A 19,244-nucleotide genomic window follows, 5' to 3' on the forward strand; every position below is an offset into this window, starting at 1 on the left:
AATGATAAAAAGGCAAAAATGTAAAAAGAAAAGAGATAAATGGATAGTTCATTAAGTTTTTTTTCATTAGAAAACCAGATCCCACTCACGTACACAGTTACACTAGCTTTACTAAAAGGTCTCCTAATAGCAGCTCTAAGGCTCTCTTGTATACGTTTGTCTCATCCCCTTGCTTCATTTTTATGGAACTGGTATAAAATTTGGGAAAATCTTTTGTGGAGAAAGAGAATATTTCCCAAAATGCTGGTATGCAGTATGAGGATTTGCATCTTTTCTCCATGCGTGTTTTTGTGTGAGATGTGAAAGTTTGTTCATCGTGTTAAGAGCACACACACAGACGCTGTTCCTCGGTTGTGAGGAGGATTTGGGGGGGAGAGGGGAGGTTTGCAGTAATAAATGAAGGAATGTCACTGTGTAATTGCATGTGCTGTCAGAGAGAGGGGCCCAGTGAGAGGAAACGGGGGGGGGGGAGGAGGAGGAAAAAAAAGGAGGGTAAGGAGAGGTGCACCAGGCAGCTGCTCTGCCCCCGGGCTCTCCCCAGGAATGTAACCCAGCACGGGGAACAGCTGCCGGGGCTACGCAGGCCAGAAGGGCAGGGCTGGCACCAGAGGCTACGCATGCTGTACACGCTCATGCGCGCACACCCACCAATGCAGACGCACACGGACGTTCCAGTGCGGGGTAGAAGAGCATTACTCTTAATTTGCTTTCTGCTCTGGGATTCTCACTGCCTTCCAGAATAAAGCTGAAAATAAATGGAAAAGGATTTTAAAAATCTTGATGAAAGAGCAACTTCAAAGCCCCATCTGAGACCTGTTTAACTCGTCTTTATTTAGTCCGTTGCAGAGGTAATGTGAGGATTTGAATGTGGTTGTAAATGGAGCATTGCTCCGACTCCATTCTTAAGCTGCACAAGTAGGTGGAGGCCAGGGCCACATTTGCACAAGCAAAGCAAAAACTCCTATTAAGAGTGCGACTGCTTAAAAAAAAAAAAAAAGGTGGAGTCTATTGGTTCTTTTCTAGAATACACTATCTCAAAATGAATATCTGTACTGCTCCTTTAGAAATGCCCAAAGCCTGAGGTGTTGAAATAGAATCAATCTCCAGAAATCCCACGCTTGGTCACTGTACTGCCCAAAGGACCAGTTTATCATCCTGAGTGTGCTGAGATAGTTATGGAGAAGACTGAAACACCCACAAAAAAATCAGCCAGGGGAAACTGTCAGGCTTTAAAGTAGCGACAGTTCTTTAAAACATTTTTCATCCACGTTTCCTTTTTCAAATCGCTCTTCTGTCTCTTTTATCATCGTGTGTCTGCCTGTATATCCATATACGCACTTGCTGCAGATCCATGCACGGTCGCACATGCTCACGTGCACGCTCGGAGCAGATGATGAAGGATGATGGCTGAGGCAGGGACAGAGCCAGTCTCTGATCTCTCCTGTAACCGCGGCAACAGAGCTCCTATTGATCCTCTGGAAGAAAGGCCAAGCGCTAGCTTCCATGCGCACACAAGTGCACACATGCACACGTACAGTAGAAATACACCTCGACATACACACACCTGTGGAATTAAATCGAACTTTTTACTTTTTACTTGAACTTTAGACTGTTTTGGAAAGAAAATCATCTCAGTCTTCTTAAATATTAAATATATTAAACCTCCGATTGTGGATGACTCAGTCCACAGGCTCCCAGCTTGAGCTGTTTTGGTTAATCGCATGTTTGAATTCACTGGCTACAAGCAGGAAAATATATCTGTCAAAGTGGCAAATGCAAAAAAACAACAACCCTACAATAAGATGTGTTTAGGAGTCAGTCGTTCCTCAAAATCATTACTGTGTACAATCTTCTGTCTTGGTTTGCAGGTCCGACATCGCTGGTGTGAACTTGTGGTCAAACACGCGTACGCTCAGGCTTACGGAGATGTGGAGCACTTTCTGATTCATGACCAAGTAAATGCGCACAGCTGTGAAGCATTTGTCTGATTCAACCTGAGAAAAAATAAACTAAATAAACAGTTTTTTGTGTATGTGTGCTCCAGGCCATGGGTGTGTATCTGTACGGGGAGCTGATGGTTCAGGAGGACCCTGAGCAGCAGGCTCTGGCGCGTCACTGCCTCTCACTAGTCCAGGAAGAGATGGACCAATCGGCACGCAGAGTGGTGGAGGAGATGGTCTTATAACAGCAGAGGTGATGTCTTATTTTCAGTTCTTCATTCCAGATGCTGTCAAACATATTGGCCTTTATTTTTATGAATGCTGTTGTTCTGAGATAAAGTATGTAATACATTTAACCTGACTGAAAACTTTCCGACAGCATAATTAGTTTTCCTTTTTCATCTTCTTTTTTTGCTCTCGTTATTGCATAATTGGTTTCTCCTCAACTCAGAGGAATTCTGGTTTAATCGTAATTTTAGTGGCTTTCACTGGCACAGAACGGTGGGAATTCTCCAAACAAGCCAAATAAGAAATATAAACTATATTTGCTTAGGTTTATAAAATAAGATTACAAGTTACCCGCTCAGGGATTTGGTGGCTTTATATTTGGAGCTCAGACTGCAACAGGATGCTTTAATAGCTCGGTGAGTTACTTGAACCATACACGGGAAAAAGAACCAGTAATCAATACTTTGTTATCTTTTGAAGTTTTTAAATATTTCTCGGCTACAAAGCCACTATCTTTATCTCATAGTTGACCTTCTAGCCTGAAATGGAGTCTGTAAAAGAAAGCTTTGTGTTGAATTGATCCTGATTCCATCTGCCCCAGCGGACAGTCCGCACTTGAGTCACTTGGCTACCTTTACTGCACATTCCTTCCTGAGCTTATTGAGTGTGTATGCACATGTGTGTTTGTACACTTAGAATGGGGCCTTTTCCGTGGTTTCACTGCAGCGCGGTCAGGATGTGTTTGTCAGAGAAGGAATTTGGGAATGTGTTCCTCAAACAAATGAGGGGGAAGACAGAAAAAAAAGAGAGGGGAAACGGGTCAGTGAGCATTTTCTGACGGGCTCAGGATGGTCTCTACTCGATGTGGAGGCATTTTCATACTGTTGACCCTGAAATTCCTCCTGTGTGTACGTGTGTGTGTATGCAGAACCGCAACTGTCAACCACTGGGCTTTTGGATGACTCCGTACAGTGAGGGGTGCATTGGTCTGACTCTAAATGAAGGAGAGAGGAAAAAATGGTTTAGTGAGAGAAAGAAGGAAGTGAAGGAGCAGAAGGGAGGACAGGGCTCTTTGAAGCTGCTGATCTTTTCATAACAGTCCTGTTATTACTGACATTAATAATGAATAATGAGACGAGGCAATTAAGTGGATCTAGGGTTGACAGTTGAAGTAAAGCGACCCAACTATTCTTCAAAATATTATTAGAGTACTGTAGTATGTTATGAATAGTGTTATAAAATCTTATTGACTTTCAAGCGAAATACCCTGAGATTATAGCTTTACTTTTAAAAGTGCAAATAACTGAACTGAATTGAAGTTAAAGCCACAAGGACACAAGATATTATTTTGCTACTGTTTTTAAAAGGCATGAAAAGCTGGATCGTGAAAAAAAAAATTCTTAGTGAAAATGTGTTCAATTTTTACTCAAAATAGCAGCTTATCTGTTTTAGCGAACTTGTCAGTATTGGCAGGCTACAACTAATACTAGATGTTTAATTAAAAATCGTATGGTCTGTGGTTGCTCCCATAGCTCGGTTGGCAAAGAACGAGACCCATGTGTTGAAGCCAAGTCTTTACTCCTCGAGTCTAGACTAGCGATCCTTTTTCTCCATGGCATTTCCTCTCCAGCAAAGACATCGGAAGCCAGTCAGAAAACAGTCGATTTACTGGTCGATCTACGTCCTTAGCTTCACCTGGTCACGAACTGTGTGGGTAGTGACTGCAAGAATGAGATCGTGGATGCAAGCGGTGGAAGTAAGCTTTCTCAGAGGGGTGCCTGTGCCCTCCCTTAGAAATAAGGTGAGGAGCTCAGTCCTTGGGGAGGGACTCCAAATTGAAGGAGCATCTAATTAGGTTGCCTCTTGGGTGAGGTGCTCTGTCCTACCTGTAAAGAACCCCAGGGTAGACCCAGGACATGCTGAAGAGATTATATCTCCTGCCTAGCTTGGGAATGCCTCGGTGTTCCCCTAGGACCGACCCCAGATGAGCAGCAGAAAGTGGAGGGAAGCAATAAGCGAACTAAAACAAAAAATATTAAATATAAATTAAATGGTTTGTTAAAAGCTTAAAAATCTCGACAATCTTCTAATTAGTGGGATTGCAATTCCAATGGCCTGATCCAGAGATCCATTATAATTTTGGAGAAAAGTATAAACAAAGTGACCCATTTTAATACAGAAACAATAACCCCCCCCCCCCCCCGAAATCTGTAGAAAAACCTCGAGGGCCACTCACAGTTTTTAAACCATGTTGATGAGTTATGGTTTTGACTTCATAAGCTGTTTCTCTGGAGGTGGCCCTGAGGGAAGCTTTACACAGAATTCTCTGTCATCACAACTGCTGCTTAACTGACACAGGTGTCAACAGGTGCTGATAGCTGACGAGCTGGGATCTATTTGGATTTCATCATCTGATTGAAAGATTTGAATCTCCTCTTGCTCTCATTCTGATTGGAGGACACTTCTGATAGTTTTTCTTTGCAAAAACTTCTCCGTCTGTGTCTCAGCCAAGCGACTAAATCTGATTATAGAGCCAACGTGATTATAGAGCCCTGCTTGGGATTGCACACATTTTCACCATATTTAAATAGTTTTATCCACAAAGACCCTACACTGACTGACAGGAAGCGGTAAGAAGACAGATATGCTCTAAAATGTGTGGAATTTTCAAAATAAAAGCCTTCAATTAGCAGTAGCAAGTCCATCCATCCACTTATCAAATTCAGGGTTAAAATAAAATCTTCCAGTTATGTTTTTTATTTATGTATTTATTTTATTTTATTGAGATTTCTAATCCATGTGTTTCAAAATAAAAACCCGAAACTCGAGTGTTCAAGTATGAAGCTGCTGATTTTTGGTGGCTTTTTATTTGTTCAGATTTGACATTTACTTTTAACCTCCTAGGACCTGGCGTCCACATATATGGACATCACATTTTGGGACCTCTAGACCAAAATACTGAATTTTTCTCTACTAGGGCCTGATATCCACTTACAAGGACATAATACTGCCACTGTTCTATCAAAATTTAAAACGAATGTCCTCATATGTGGATCTCATTTTTCTCAGAAACAAAAATTAGGTAAAAAAAAAAAAAATCTGGTAATTCTTTGTTTTTACATTCATCAGGTCCCAATAAACCCATATAGCAAAGGAAAATTCAAAATGCATGGCATGAAAGAGTTCGGGTCTTAGGAGGTTAAGGCAAAATACAAACACTGCTAAACCCAGTCACATTTCTTTATGCCCCACCCTTTCATTCACACACATCAGGTAGCTTTGTTGCTACACTAAGTGTAAGGTCAGGGGAAGCGTCAGCAACCTCGGTCAACACAGGATGCGTCATGAGGTGCTGCTAAACAGTTGTCCACATCATCCTGAGTGACTTACAGCACTAAATCCTATTTTAAGCCATGACCGAGACGGGCTTTTATCTTCACACACGCACACACTCTGAGAAAGCTTTATGCATTTGCACCGGATGTGAAAGGCTTTCTCGACAAGTGCTTGGCATCTGGCTCAGTCCTGATAAATCTGTCTAACACACACATACAACACACACACACGTCCAGCGCCTATCTGTCTGTACCCACCGATCTGTTTTCGTCATCATTCAATCCCTCACGACACCCCTCTGTGGGGTCTTACTACAAGTGAGGAAGAAAAGAAACAATAGAAGAAGAAAACAAGCAGTTAGAGACAAATTTTCTAACTTTTATTGTTCCTTCCCATTGGACTGACCCAAACAAGCCTCCATAAACATCAGCGGATCACGCCGGTCAACTGAGCTAAGGTCCAGATCTCTAACCAATTAAAATGATGGATGAACAGACCTCCCCGCTGCTTTTTCATATCGCACTGTAGGGAGACGGATTTATGTTTTACTGCTCAGTTTGTGTTCCAGCGTCGTCCTTTCTTAAGTAGAACAGTTCCTCCCTGCACCCTTTTACACCCTCACGCAGACCACAGTACAGTGGGATTAGGCTGAGGCGGGCTGAGAGGGTTTTAACTGAAAACAACATGTCTGTCAAGGCTCACTCCCTGCTCTGTGTTCCTAAACCCAAAAAGCACAACCCTTTAAAAGAGAAGGGTGGTCTTTCCCTGTCTTTTTTTTTTTTAAAGTTCTTTTTCCCCTCCCTGCTCACTCCCTCATTCTTTTCTTCCCCCTCCGGTACATGCCTCTGGAATCCCTCTTGATCCGCTTAATGAGGGGCATATCGCCGGGTTAGCCGAGCGTGGCGAATGGGAGACGAGGAGAGCGGTGACCAAGGAAATAGTACGAGAGAGAGAGAGAGCAAGGTTCTACAGGTCTGAAAGAGACAAACAAGCTGAAATCATATATATATATCTATATATATATATAGATATATTAGTCTGAAGGCAGTTATAGCTTCACATTGGACTGGAGCTGGACTTGAGGATGTAACTAGAGAAAATAAGAGTGAAGCTCTTGTTCTTTCATGTCTGGGCTGTGAGGGTTCCTGGCGTGCTGATTTGTGACTTATGATAAAATCACATTGCCAGGGATTACCACACAGCCTTGACCCAGTCGGCTGCTATGGCAACCACAGCCCCTCCTATACACATACATAAACAGACTCGTCCTCCAGAAACTTGTGGGGGGGGGGAAACAAAAAAACAAACAAAAGAAGACATGATTATCTGAGTGTGTGATTGTGTTTGAGGAGCTGGTGATTTGGAGGAGAAGAAGGGGAAAAAAAGGGGGAAAGTGTGATGAAGGAGCTCATCACTGCGGGTGTTTTGTAAGAGCGCGTACACGTCGGACAGGTTTTTGTATCCTCTCTCCAGCCAGACACAGAGCTTAGCTGATTGGTGAACAGTGATTGATTCCCTCTTTGTTCACAGTGGCTAAGTTCTGCACCTGAGGAGAGCATGACCCAGACAGGGAGACAAAGAGGAGACGACAAATGGGTGTGGGAGGAAGAGAGAAGAGAAATGTGCCACAAAGTTTTTACAGTGGTGGTTACGTGCGTGTGTGGACAGTTGGGCCTAATTTTCCTACTTCAATTATCCAATGTGTGTTTATACAACACTCCCTTCCCCTTCTCTGTTTTATGCCGTTTTCCCGCTCATTGCTTGATTGTTCTGTATCTTTTTACACCTTTTTTTTATTATTTTAATTTGTTTAAAATCTCATTTCACTTTTCTTTTTCCCCTTATCTCACTGCTTTTGCTCTCAATAGCTCTCCTCTTGCATGTCTGGAAAAACTTTCCACTGAGACGACCTCGCTCAGAAGAATTAAACACGCAAGCACCCCCTCCGCAAATTCAAAACACTGCGCAGGATTACTAATGAGCGCCACGTTTCGCTCTCCTGCTTTGCCTGTTGTTCTTTCTCCTCCTTTCATCTTTCCCTCCCTGCTCCGTACTTCCACCCCTCTGCTTCTATCTTCTTTTAGTTGCGTAGTAGAAGAGATAATCCTGCAGATGATGCCAGTTGCACGCTTTATAGTTCTAGAGGAGGTGAGTGTATCTCAGGAGAGAGAGTGTACTTGAGGTACTAATGAGGTCTGGGGAGACCCAAACTCTGCTTAATGGTGCTGACAGATATTTCATCAGTCCTTAAGCAACGGCCACCATCATCAGGCTCATCACCATCGATGCAGCGTTAACTACACCCTCAGCATTTTCGAGTAATATATAATACAAGGTAATGATATGATTGAAATCAAGACTCTGGACTCAAAAAAGTGGCACAGAATTGATGGATGAAATGAACAGATGTAAAATAAACTATTAATAGGCCATTGTGAGACACTGACTTAATACTTCCTGCAGGCTATAGGAGAAAAAATTGAATTTAAGCCTTTCTAATAACCCTCAGAGCCTTTTTTAAAAGTCTCCACTCAAGGTGTGAAGATCAGGTGACCATGAAACTTTAGACATTTGATACATTTGAAGACTTGCTTTCACCTGAAGCACGGTTTCATGTTTCAAGTTTTCCCGTGTGAACACGCTGCATAGAAACCTGTTTGGAATTAGCATGTAACATGGTTTTTAGATTTGGCGTCTTGCTTTGTAAACATTTTTTTGTAAACATTCTGTGAATTGCGTTGCCCAAACTCAAAAGTGGGGATTGATACCGCTCTCATAACTGCCTGCTTGATAGGAAGCCAGCAGCCAAAGCTGAACTCAGCACAGGCCTGAAAAGGGAGCGTGAGGATAGGCTGCGAAATCCTCTAAAGCTGAGTCATTCACTTTGTTTATTTACTCTGCTATAAACTGACTTTTCGGTTTTACAGGGGATTATATGAGAGAGACGGTTTCTTGGCTAGGTGCAGTTGCTTCCTGGAGTCTCCGTCGGCCACTGAGCACCCGCAGTGACACCCTGCTGCTACGCCGCCGGCGTTGTTCTCATTCTTTACATTAGGCATAAGTTAACCATGCTGCTGGCTGTGGCTTCATATCGAGTGGCATCAGTGTGAAGTCAAATAACTGTTCATTTAACTTATCAGTCATGTTGGGGTAAAGCTGGGTAACTTCTTTTAAAAAGGTTGACAGGGCCATCATAAAATCCCTTTTTCAAAAATGATCCTTTAAGAAGTTCAAGTGCCTCAGGTTTAAAACCTAAAATCACGTTGGCAGCCAAAAGTGCTGTCTGGGCATCCCAGGCTGATATGTATTGATTTTTGATCTAATCTCAGCCCGAGGAAGCCGAGATACAGAGACCCATAAAGTAGACCGATTCTCACACATTTCCACGCTGTGGAGGGAAAACAAGACCGAGGCCTCAAAGATGGAAACGCTGATAGTGATTTCAAGGTCTTTCCATTATTTTAGGTCCCCCCTTCTCTGTATTGAGTTCCTCCAGTAGATTTAATGTGGCGATATACACGTCTTATTGTTTTGTCTGAAATGGGAGAAACAAAAAAGCTGTGATCCTGCGAAACCCCCACTGATAACATGAAAAACAGGAATTCTCAGCTGGGTTACACACACTTTGTTTCAAGCATCATGGAGAGTGCTGAGAGAAGGTTTTCTTTCAAAGTTCCTTAGACTGAGAGAAGGTTCCTGAATTAGTCAAGATAAGCTTTAATACAAAAACAATGCACGCACGACATGAAGCTTATCATGCACGACTGTATTTTCCTTTGCAACTTCTTGCAACGGAATGATCAGTAAAACTCAGTCCTACTTCACATAACACAAAAAATAGTTATTTTGGACAGGTTATACAACAATATGTGAACAAAATGCATCTCAGAAAAATGAATTCCACAAAATGAAGTGCACCCATCAGCTGTGCAGCTGGACTATATGCAGAGAGTGAATCTGACTTTATAGTTTAACTTGCAGTATAACCTCTGATCAGATGTGGGTGTAGTGTGTGCCAGAGTCCACTTTTTATCCAGCTAATTGTAATGCAAATCTATACTATTCTGGACCAACGGCTCCCTGATCAAAACAGTGACAGATGGTTGAAAATGTATTTTAAAACCGGTCAGTCTTTTTGGAATAGAAGCGTGAGGAGGCATTACAGCGCTCTATATTAACAACGAGAAAATGGCGGCTAAACGAGGATAGATGTGTGAATTAGAAATGAGGGCCATGTGGAGCCTGCCATTTTTAGACCTATATTTAGGGCCTGTTAAAAGAATAATGACCATCAAAGGCCTGTAAAAGAGAGGAATTGCCATCAGAGCCCATATCCAAAAGGTGATTTATTACACTCTAATGGGAAGGAAATGGTCCTCTGCACATCAAAGGACAAAGCAACATTGTATAAAAGAGACCGAAAATAAACTTATTCGCCCCACAACGCCTACATTTTCTTCTCCTCATGCATGTGAAACTCGACTGATCGGCTCTTGAACATCAAGTGTATTTCAGGGAGTTGAAGCATTGAATTCCATTTCAAAGGATAAGCAGTTTGAACCAAGCACGGATGCTCATCGCAAGCAGGGAGTGGAATGTGGATTTGATGGGTTTAAAATTTCTATTTTTATGATCAGACTCCCAAAGTACCCTTGTAGTTTTTTTTTTTATGTCAAAAATCTACACTTAATTTGGGCCAGCTCCCACCATCTATCGGTGGCCTCGCTGACACTTGTTAAGTTTCAACCATGCGAGCCGCAACGTTCAACAGCTGGGGAAATCCAACAGTGTCAGCTGTACGGTTTTTCTCGTGGGTTTAGCAAAGTGGGTTGAACGCTGCTCGACATGCTACCTGAGTTGGAATTGCTTTTTGCCTCATTACAAAGGGAAAAAACAATGCTCGTAGCCAGCACTTGATGAGAGATGGAGTGAGAACGAGAGATTTGGGCTTGGATTTCTGTGCCTACTGAGCTGATAATCAGTCCTACAGAATCACTGGCTCAGTTCAGCAGGAACAGGAATCCAGTCCACTCACCACCAGAGCAGAACCAAACGGACGTCACATGAACGATATGAGTTATGGAACAGTTTTGGGGATTTAGAAATACGATCGATCCATGGCGGGATGGCAGCTTCCACACAGCAGGGGCGCTGGAGTCAGATGAAATGCACTATATCTTTTTAAGAGAATACTCTACATCGTTTTATTAAAAGGTGAAGAAATATTTGGGAGCAAATGTATTTAAAAAAAAACATCTGTGTGATAGGCCTGGGACTTCTTGGTAAACCTGGCTGCAGAAAGATATTGGTTAACACTTTAAATGTACTGTTGTCATTGTTTTTGTTGAATATTTTGGATTTTGAACTTGGTGACATTGCGAGCAAACGGAAAAATGTCTTTTTAGGATATAAAAATGTGTTTTATTTAATTCTGAAATATTTTCTACTTGTATGTCCTGCATCTTAGCCAATGACACCTGCGTTGGATTCTTTAGACTGGACTAAAACCTGCATTCTGTGTTTGTCTTCACAGCACATAGATAACCCGCTAGAGCATTGTAAGCATCTACCAAATGTTCTGTAAGGCTCCTGTGTGAACATATTCTTCATTTTCTTCCAGGTTGCTGACTACAGACAGGAGGGACAGGAGTTTGGCACAGCAGCCGGACGAGAGTCCAGCACTCACCTGCTCGTTTGCCTGGATTCTGCAGAATAGCTCAGCAGTGTGAAAACCAGAGGGTTGTATTCATGCTCTGCAACTAAGGCCAACTGGCAAAGTTTGGAGCACAGCAGTTCTGTTCATTCAAGTCTAAGAAATAGCTGGTATGTGCTAGATATGTGCACAATTAGTCAGCCGGAGGCTTGAATGTTGGTATACTTGCTGGTCAGCTGAAGTAATCATTCATATTTTATTAACCCTTTGAGGACTGAGTCATCAAAGGTGTTACTCCCGATCCCTTCATATGAAGAAAGAAACAGATATTTGTGTAAAATAAGACATAATGTGTGATGGGTCTGTATAGAGTCTCTATAGTCTTTATTCCATGATTGCCAAGACAGCCACTTTATTAGGTTCACCCATTCAACTGCGTCTAAATGCAGATTTCTAATCAGCCAATCATATGACAGCAACTCAATGCATTTATGCATCTTTGAAAGTGGCGTGCTTTAGAACTAATTGCAACTTGGATCTCAGAGGGTTAATGTACAATGCCAGTGACTGGAAATTGTTAACCAGTAAAATGGACAGTTCTGCACATTTTAATATATTTGGTTAATGAATAAATTGATTAATAGCTTCAGATGACTCTCAGTTACACACAAAATATTTGTACGGACAACGTTTAACCTCACCTGTCAAATTTGGCTCAGTTTTTGACTGTTTGCCGATTTCCCACCAGTCAGTTAGTCCAATTTCATTCTCCTATTTAAATGTAGGAAAAGAAGTGAATTGAAAAGGGGAAAAGTGAATTGTAACCCATAACTATACAATCTGTTCATTATGAGATGTTGTTGTATTGTTGGTGTGGAAAATAGAAAAGAAATAATTATGTAATTATGTAAAAAACAAAACAAAAAACAAAACATATTTCAAGGAAAAGTCACTGCATGTTCATCCAAGCTGAGCTGCTGTTAGTGTCTGTTTGTGTAGGTGTGTGTGTAAGTGTGAGTTCTTGTCTGTTTAGTCTAAAGTCACGATTCGGTTCTTTGGAGTTTAGACTGGAAATTCTTTGAGGTGAGTAATGTTTTTAGAGTTTTTTCGTTTTTTTTTTCTGTATTGAAACAGGCAACTCTCAGGGCATTTCTACATGTGCTGCTCTGCAGATACTAACAGCAAACCTGTTTGTGTATAATAGATTTTTTGTATTTGCTGTTTATGTTAAAATAAAATGATGTTTTGTTAAAAATCCGTGTACAGCTTTTGTTTAAGAGACAAAACAGAGAAAATCTGAAGATTAGTCAGGCACTCGTGCCTGTTACACTGATTTTATATGTGAATTACACATCCGAGACACTTATTACAGCCGGGCAGACTCCATACCACCTGGAGGAGAAATGTTGCGGCAGAGCTACAGGAGATGGGCTACACCTGGAGGGAAGCTCAACGTGGAGGGAACTTGATGTGGCCTTATGTCCCACTATGACATGCAGAGGATAAGAAGGCGAGGAGACTTATAATAAGGCGTTTCATAACAAGTGCATTTAATTGATTAATATGAGGATGTATATCTTTTTGTTTCACAAATCCACAGCATAAAAATAACAAAAACAAAAAAACAGCGCAGCACTAATGTTCTGCTAATACTTAATGGTTCAATGACATTTTTAGCACACAAATTCCAGAAATCACTCAAATTTTTCATTTGAATGATGCATCATACAACAAAAACTATTTCCTGAATAATGAAAGAAGCCAAAAATTAATTCTTCTACAAACTATACATGCATAGTTTGCATAAATACATGCACGTGCATATGTATTTGTTTACATTCTGTCCAACTCCAGCAGCAGTCAGCTAGTAGTAACAATAAGTGTTATCTAAAAGCACAGTTTGCTTCCAGTTTTAAATCAAATGTGACCTAGACCTTGAGCTTTACAAACAATAAAGCTATTTAAAATGTACATACAGAAATATCTGCATGAGTGACATTAATCATTTACATTTATCATACACTCAGCACTGTTAGAGCATGTTTTTCAAGCCAGAAACAGTAATTACACGACGATAACTGGCATTTGGCTTTCCTCCCCACAAACCTACGTCTTACAGTCGGCATGTGTAGCATGAAGGATTTATATTGTGAGGCAATTATGAGAGTGGGAGGACTCTGACACGTCGTACGAGCTGCTGCTGCTATGCAGCGTGATCTGTCACGCCGAGTGTCCTTGTGGGCCTCGGCAGTTGTGTTTTGTGTGCGTATGTCTAATTGTGACCTGGCTCCGTTGTTTTGACACAGTCCTGTCACTGTTCCACGGTATATCAACAAGAGAGCATGGCTATTTGTTATTCTGCAAACGAGCTAAAAGCCCAGGGATGAGCTCACAGTTGCGTGGTTTTGTACAATTTTGTATGTAATTGTGCGTGTGTGCCTATTGCTCACTCTGAATGCATTTGCGTTATCGTCTTTTGAAGTTCCTTGATCCTTAGATGAACTGTGTCTCTTGATAAACAGCATCCTTCGTTTAGTCTGAGCTCCAGTGAGCTGAGAACACATGCTGCTTCATCAAGCAGACCAGACTGATCCACCACCTGGACTGACACACACAGACACACACAGACACACACACCAAAACCGTTATTGCCGTCACCAGAAAAACCAAATCTTGTCTCATGGGCATAATCAAAAAGAAACCTGACTTCACGTTTATAATATGACAGCAGATAATTCTTAATATTGGAACGTGTAGAAAAATCTTGTGTTTCGCACATTCACACGTAAGTTAAAGTACATGTTACATCATTAGATTTGATGCATATGAATATGAGACACATAAAAAATGAAATACTAAAATAACTTTTTAGTTAAGCAAAGAAATGATAACGTACAAGTACTTCAAAATAAAGCCTCACGTCATGCTTGCTTATTTTAATCATGACAACAGCTACAGCAACCACTGCCATTTATACATTTTGACTTTGTTATAAGTTTTATTTTATATACAAGGTATAATATAAAAAATAGAAATACAATCATGTCAGTTTATTTTATCTTCAATTAGCATCATTATCACTCAAACCTAATTTTTAATATTCTTCCTTTACATGGACAGTGCTGCTGCCTAACATATTTTGGGGTTTAGATACCAAAATATGGAAAAATGTATATTATATGAATGCACTGAAATTATTCAAACTAAACAGCTTTTCACCTCATGGTTTTGAATACATTTCAAATACACACAAAAATGTGCATATCACACCAATGAACTACCTGCCCATTCCTGTGTATCCACCCTCTTATTGTGGAAAGCAGTAACAGGGTGGACGTTTTATGCTTAAATCAACCATTATTCCTCATGTGATGCACAACAGGCTAGCAAATGAAGACCATAAACATTATTTTTAACATGTTTATGAACCATGTGATCGAAATTACAAAAGAATATCTGTTTATACTGTAAATAAGGGTAACAGGGTGAACAGGTTACGCTTTAACGCATCTGTGAACCATTCTGAAACATGGGGAAAAAAGGTTGATGAAAGATTGATGTTTACTCTGGCTTTTATAGAGGATTTCCCTCCAAAACACTAATACAACTTACTGTAAGTCATGTAACTAGCGGACCAATAGAGGGGAGCTATCCAAAAAGACTCTGGTAAGAGTAACAGGACGGACGGACAAATGCGGGACAATTTATTTTAGTTCAGACTTTAAACGTAAAAAAATATATATATATAAAAATGTATTAATAGGGGGAAAAACATCTAATGTGGAATATTACTATTAAGGCTATACAACAGTAATGAACAAGTTCTGTTTTTTAATGACTTCTATCAGCAACTGAACTTGAACTTGAATGAACGGGGAGTTTTAGGGTATTTGTGCTTAAAAAAATGAAATAATTTTAAAAAATAAATATTTTTTAAACATAACTGTTTTCTAATAGTTAATAGTGTAAAACAAGCTTTTGAAATAAGTATTTGCCCATTTTTATACAAAACACACTCAGATCTGTGATCGGGATTAAAAGGCATTAAATACTAGGAATGATTCACATTTCCAAAGTGTTGGTATTGCTATTGGGAACTACATGTCACTTTTTTCTCCAAACTTTACACTTTTAAAGCATAATACACAGACAGACGTCGTATTTCACATGTTTTAGAGGCTTTAAAGACCTGCCACAGGACTGACTTTGTCAAATAGAGAATCAAGAAATATTCTCAGATGGCTGCATCTGATCCATGTTTCAACCTGTCCAAATGTCCAAGAATAGATTAGGATAGAATAGCACTTTACTGTCATTGTACATGTACAATGAAATTGTAGAAAAAAGACTGGTGCAGGACAATGAACCCTCCACCCCAGTAGGTACACCAGCACTTTGTTATGCAAAGTGCTGGTGTACCTACTTTGTGTGTGTGTCTGTGTGAGTGAATGAGTTAAAGAAAGTCACATTTAAAAAACCAGCTGTTAACATAAAATAGTTTCTATGGACCACCACCTTCTTCAGACCAATCATTTGCACTTGCACTTATGTATCTGAGATGATCCAGTGTGTCAAAATGTTTACCCTTCAGCTTGAATGGGTGGTGGGCTAAGACTGTGCTGGTGTAGCCAGTAATTCTTGGACCCTTCCACCTATCCCTGAGACCTAATTATCATTACTGCAATGACCTTGGACATGGACGTTGGGCCAGTTTGACACAGGAGCTTGCACAAGTTTGACTTGTCAACCTTCTGAAAACTAGCAGAGGGTCTGAAAGTAGTCTATAGGTGTCCCAAGGACACAACCTTGAGGGGAAAACTAGCCAAGTTTTAATTATGTATGTTTCCTGATTTAAATGGATTTAATTTGCAGAACATTCCGATCAAACCTTGCATACTGCATGAAAGGAGGGCCGAAATGATTACCATCTTTCTCTATAAAATGGACCCTTTGAAGCATTTCTTTGTCAGTAGCTTGTATCTAAGGTCCAGAGGAAATTCCAGTGCAAAATATTTATAAACTATTTCAAGCATTATGCATACTGAGCTTTGCATTTAATAATAACTGGATGGAACAATAATCTGAAAATGACAGAAGAGAAACAGTTTTCCTCACCGCCTGTAAAACCTCTGCTGAGCCACTTGGTGGTAGCTGGCAGAAAACGGCAACATTAACCAAAAGGCTGACAGTCAATGATGGAGCAAGTGATTGCTGCTCAGGTTGTGGTGAAACCAGCGTGACCAGTGACTGCAGGCGGTCGCTGGGAAGAGGATGAGCTGCGCCTGAGAAAACAGTGCGTATGTGGTTCCAAGCTTCTTTGGCCCGTGACTGGTGGGAAAGATGTTTAAAAAGAAAGAAAAAAAGAAAGAAAGAGAGCATGCTCAATTTCAATCAAGTCAGATTTAACGGGTCTTCTGGTGTCTTTCATGTAAAAAATAATAAATGACAAACAGACTGCTAATTCAAAAATGAGACAACAAAAAAGCCTAACAGAAGAACGTACAACTGTAGTAGAGGAGATGGTGGAGTCTCCAAGGGTTATGATGGGAGGCGGACAAGCAAGAGACAGAGAGGTAAAACTCAGGCAAAGCTGGCCCAGACACTCACTGAGAAATCAATACTACATCACCCTTTCCACCCAGCCCTCTCATCTATATCTCTCTCTCCCTCTCTTCACCACTGTCTCACTCCCTCCCTCTCAGTTAGGGGTCATCCATAATTAATTCATTAATGTGTTATTCCTTTTTTTGCCCCTCTGTATTGTTTCTGTTGCTTTCAACAACAACAGACCTGCAAATAACAGACTATCCCCGATGTTATGTTGCCGAGTTATGCTGAAGCACTTAGCTGCCGCAGTGTTTGTAAAAGACAAGAAATAGTTGGAACAAACTGGTTTTCAAACAAAGTTTATTTAAGAAGATCCCCGGTTGCCTTCTTAGTTTATAATAACGGGGCAGAGATAGCTGCATCGATCAGTTCAACACTTACTAAGCAATTATTTAAGTGGAAAAATTTGGATTTCATATAACTAGATTAACCCTGGAGAACCCATAGAAAACCAATGGGGTCGGATCTGACCCCATGGGTTCTCCAGGGTTAAAATGATTTATGTAAAAAAAAAAAACCCCAAAAAAAACTCACCAGCTGTGAAGCTCTGTGGTGCCACCTGTTGGTGGGGTAGTGATAGAATATCAACAGCCACAGGAAAGGATCACCATCTTCAGTCCCAGATGTGACCAGCAGCTGGACAGCCACCTGTACCCAGTGGGCACACTGAACCAGCAGGAACCAGGCCTCAAACACGTTGTGGTGCCCCCTGCAGGACATTAGGAGAAGCAGCATTTAACAGCAGAAGTAGAACCCTTCCTGAACAGTGGGTATGATTGGGATGTGATGGATGTGATTTGTTACCGAAAAGACACTGTACCACACGAGAGAACATATATTATATGAACACATACCTCACAGGGTACAATTTCTTTTTAAAAAACATGAATAATTCAAAAGCAAACACCACCAGTTATATTAAACCAACAGTTTGTAGGATTTAGGGGGAATTGTAGCTTAGAAGAAGTATAGGATTCATGATTATGTTTAAATTAGTGTATAATCACCTGTAAGCAGAAGTTTTGTTTTGTTTTGTAAGCTAAAAAAAATACTCTTCCATCAAGTAGGCCATGTTGTGCCAGCAATACAACTACAGGAGCCCAAAGAGGACGGAGCACCAACTGGATCTAGAGAGAGAGCTTTCCTGTGTGGCTTAGCTTCACTCTTGGAAAGGGAGGAGTGACGGAAGAGCATTTAGTTGCAACCTCACTGCAAGATGCCAATAAATCCTACATGCTGGTCATTTATGCTTAAAAATTCATGACTGATTATGTCAACTAAAATCATTACATTGTAACTGCAGAAGTTTCAGATGCCTCTTGTGACATCTGTGGATTTAACTTCTTATGGCAGCATTTAGTACTTACTACATGATAGCTAAACCACATGCCTGACAGCTGAGGAAAAAAATGAAGGCTACAGAACGTGGCTGAGAACCAAGTAAGTAGAGTTTGTGAGGTGTTTGTCACAAGTTTTTAACAAGGGATACAAACAAGGCATTACATTGGAACAACCTATGTGCTATAAACAGGTTTTAATATCGATAAATTAAGGTAATTTGGGTGGTCTGGTTCAGTTCGTTAATAGCTTGGCACTTAATCTACAACTTAGTCTCAGTTTTTCCAACGTATTTGTGTGAATATGTACAACTTTCCCCTCTACAAAGCCTTCTCCAAAGTCCTGGTGGAAAATACAACTGCTGACTGTCAGCCTAACAATTTATACCCAGGTTGCTTTCCAAGCATTGAAAAAAAGTGGCCATAAAGAAGAGAAGATGGTTTGTTTGTTGTTGTTTTTTTAAATACATGCTGTCAAACTGAGATGGCAACTGAGCAAAATTACACTAAAACAATCTGGTGTTCAGTGTGGAGCAGAAAAAAAACTCTGATAGCAGGCTGTCAACTGACTCATTAGGACTTTATGAATGAACCACAACTGAGTCCCTGCCATGGAAATTAGCACACCCCCACTGACAGGATCAATGGAAGATCAAAGCGACTTAAATGCAGATGATGCAGATCTAAGTCATTGTCTGATCTAGTGATGAGCATCATAAACAACACCTCAAACTACTACATTTGTACAAAACTAGAAAACCTTCATTCAGCCATCACGATACGTGATGGGATCTGCGTAATTAGCAACAAGGTCTGATGTCCTTTGATGTCCAAACCAATCAGCTGATGGTTATGATCTTGAAACTTCAATATTCAATAACAATATACAATATTCTCTGTATTTTCTCATCATTCGTAGACAAGCTCATTTTGTAGGCAAGCTGCTTCTTGTTAGATTAATGTTTTATAAAAAATGAGAACCGTAAATCTAAAAGTAAAAAAAGAAAGAAGAAGAATTCAGAGGGAAATGAAATATTGGCAAAGAAATTGAGATTTGGGCAGACAAAGTGGTACAACAGAGCGAACAGAGCTTCACAGCTGCAACAGCAAGAACGACTTCAAGTCAGAAGAGCGATAAGGATC

The 19,244-nt window shown here is 40.6% G+C and overlaps 2 protein-coding genes across 3 annotated transcripts in view; one reads left to right on the plus strand and one right to left on the minus strand.

Moving 5' to 3' along the window:
• The window catches only part of aopep (aminopeptidase O (putative)), a 95,640-nt gene extending 83,246 nt beyond the window's left edge, over positions 1–12,394 (plus strand). For both annotated transcript variants that reach the window (XM_063490435.1, XM_063490436.1), the window contains exons 16-18: positions 1,869–1,955; positions 2,045–2,193; positions 11,125–12,394. In XM_063490435.1, the coding sequence (XP_063346505.1) occupies positions 1,869–1,955; positions 2,045–2,185 (228 nt within the window). In that variant the 3' untranslated portion in view covers positions 2,186–2,193; positions 11,125–12,394. The remainder of the gene's footprint in view (positions 1–1,868; positions 1,956–2,044; positions 2,194–11,124) is intronic.
• Positions 12,395–13,215: 821 nt separating this feature from the next.
• fancc (FA complementation group C) overlaps positions 13,216–19,244 on the minus strand; it is a 36,733-nt gene continuing 30,704 nt past the window's right edge. Inside the window, exons 12-14 of the mRNA XM_063488813.1 lie at positions 17,299–17,473; positions 16,273–16,485; positions 13,216–13,756 (exon numbers count right to left, since the gene is read on the minus strand). Of these exons, the coding sequence (XP_063344883.1) occupies positions 13,604–13,756; positions 16,273–16,485; positions 17,299–17,473 (541 nt within the window). The 3' untranslated portion in view covers positions 13,216–13,603. The remainder of the gene's footprint in view (positions 13,757–16,272; positions 16,486–17,298; positions 17,474–19,244) is intronic.

Source organism: Pelmatolapia mariae, linkage group LG12 (genome assembly GCF_036321145.2).
Source record: "Pelmatolapia mariae isolate MD_Pm_ZW linkage group LG12, Pm_UMD_F_2, whole genome shotgun sequence".
NCBI lineage: Eukaryota > Metazoa > Chordata > Actinopteri > Cichliformes > Cichlidae > Pelmatolapia > Pelmatolapia mariae.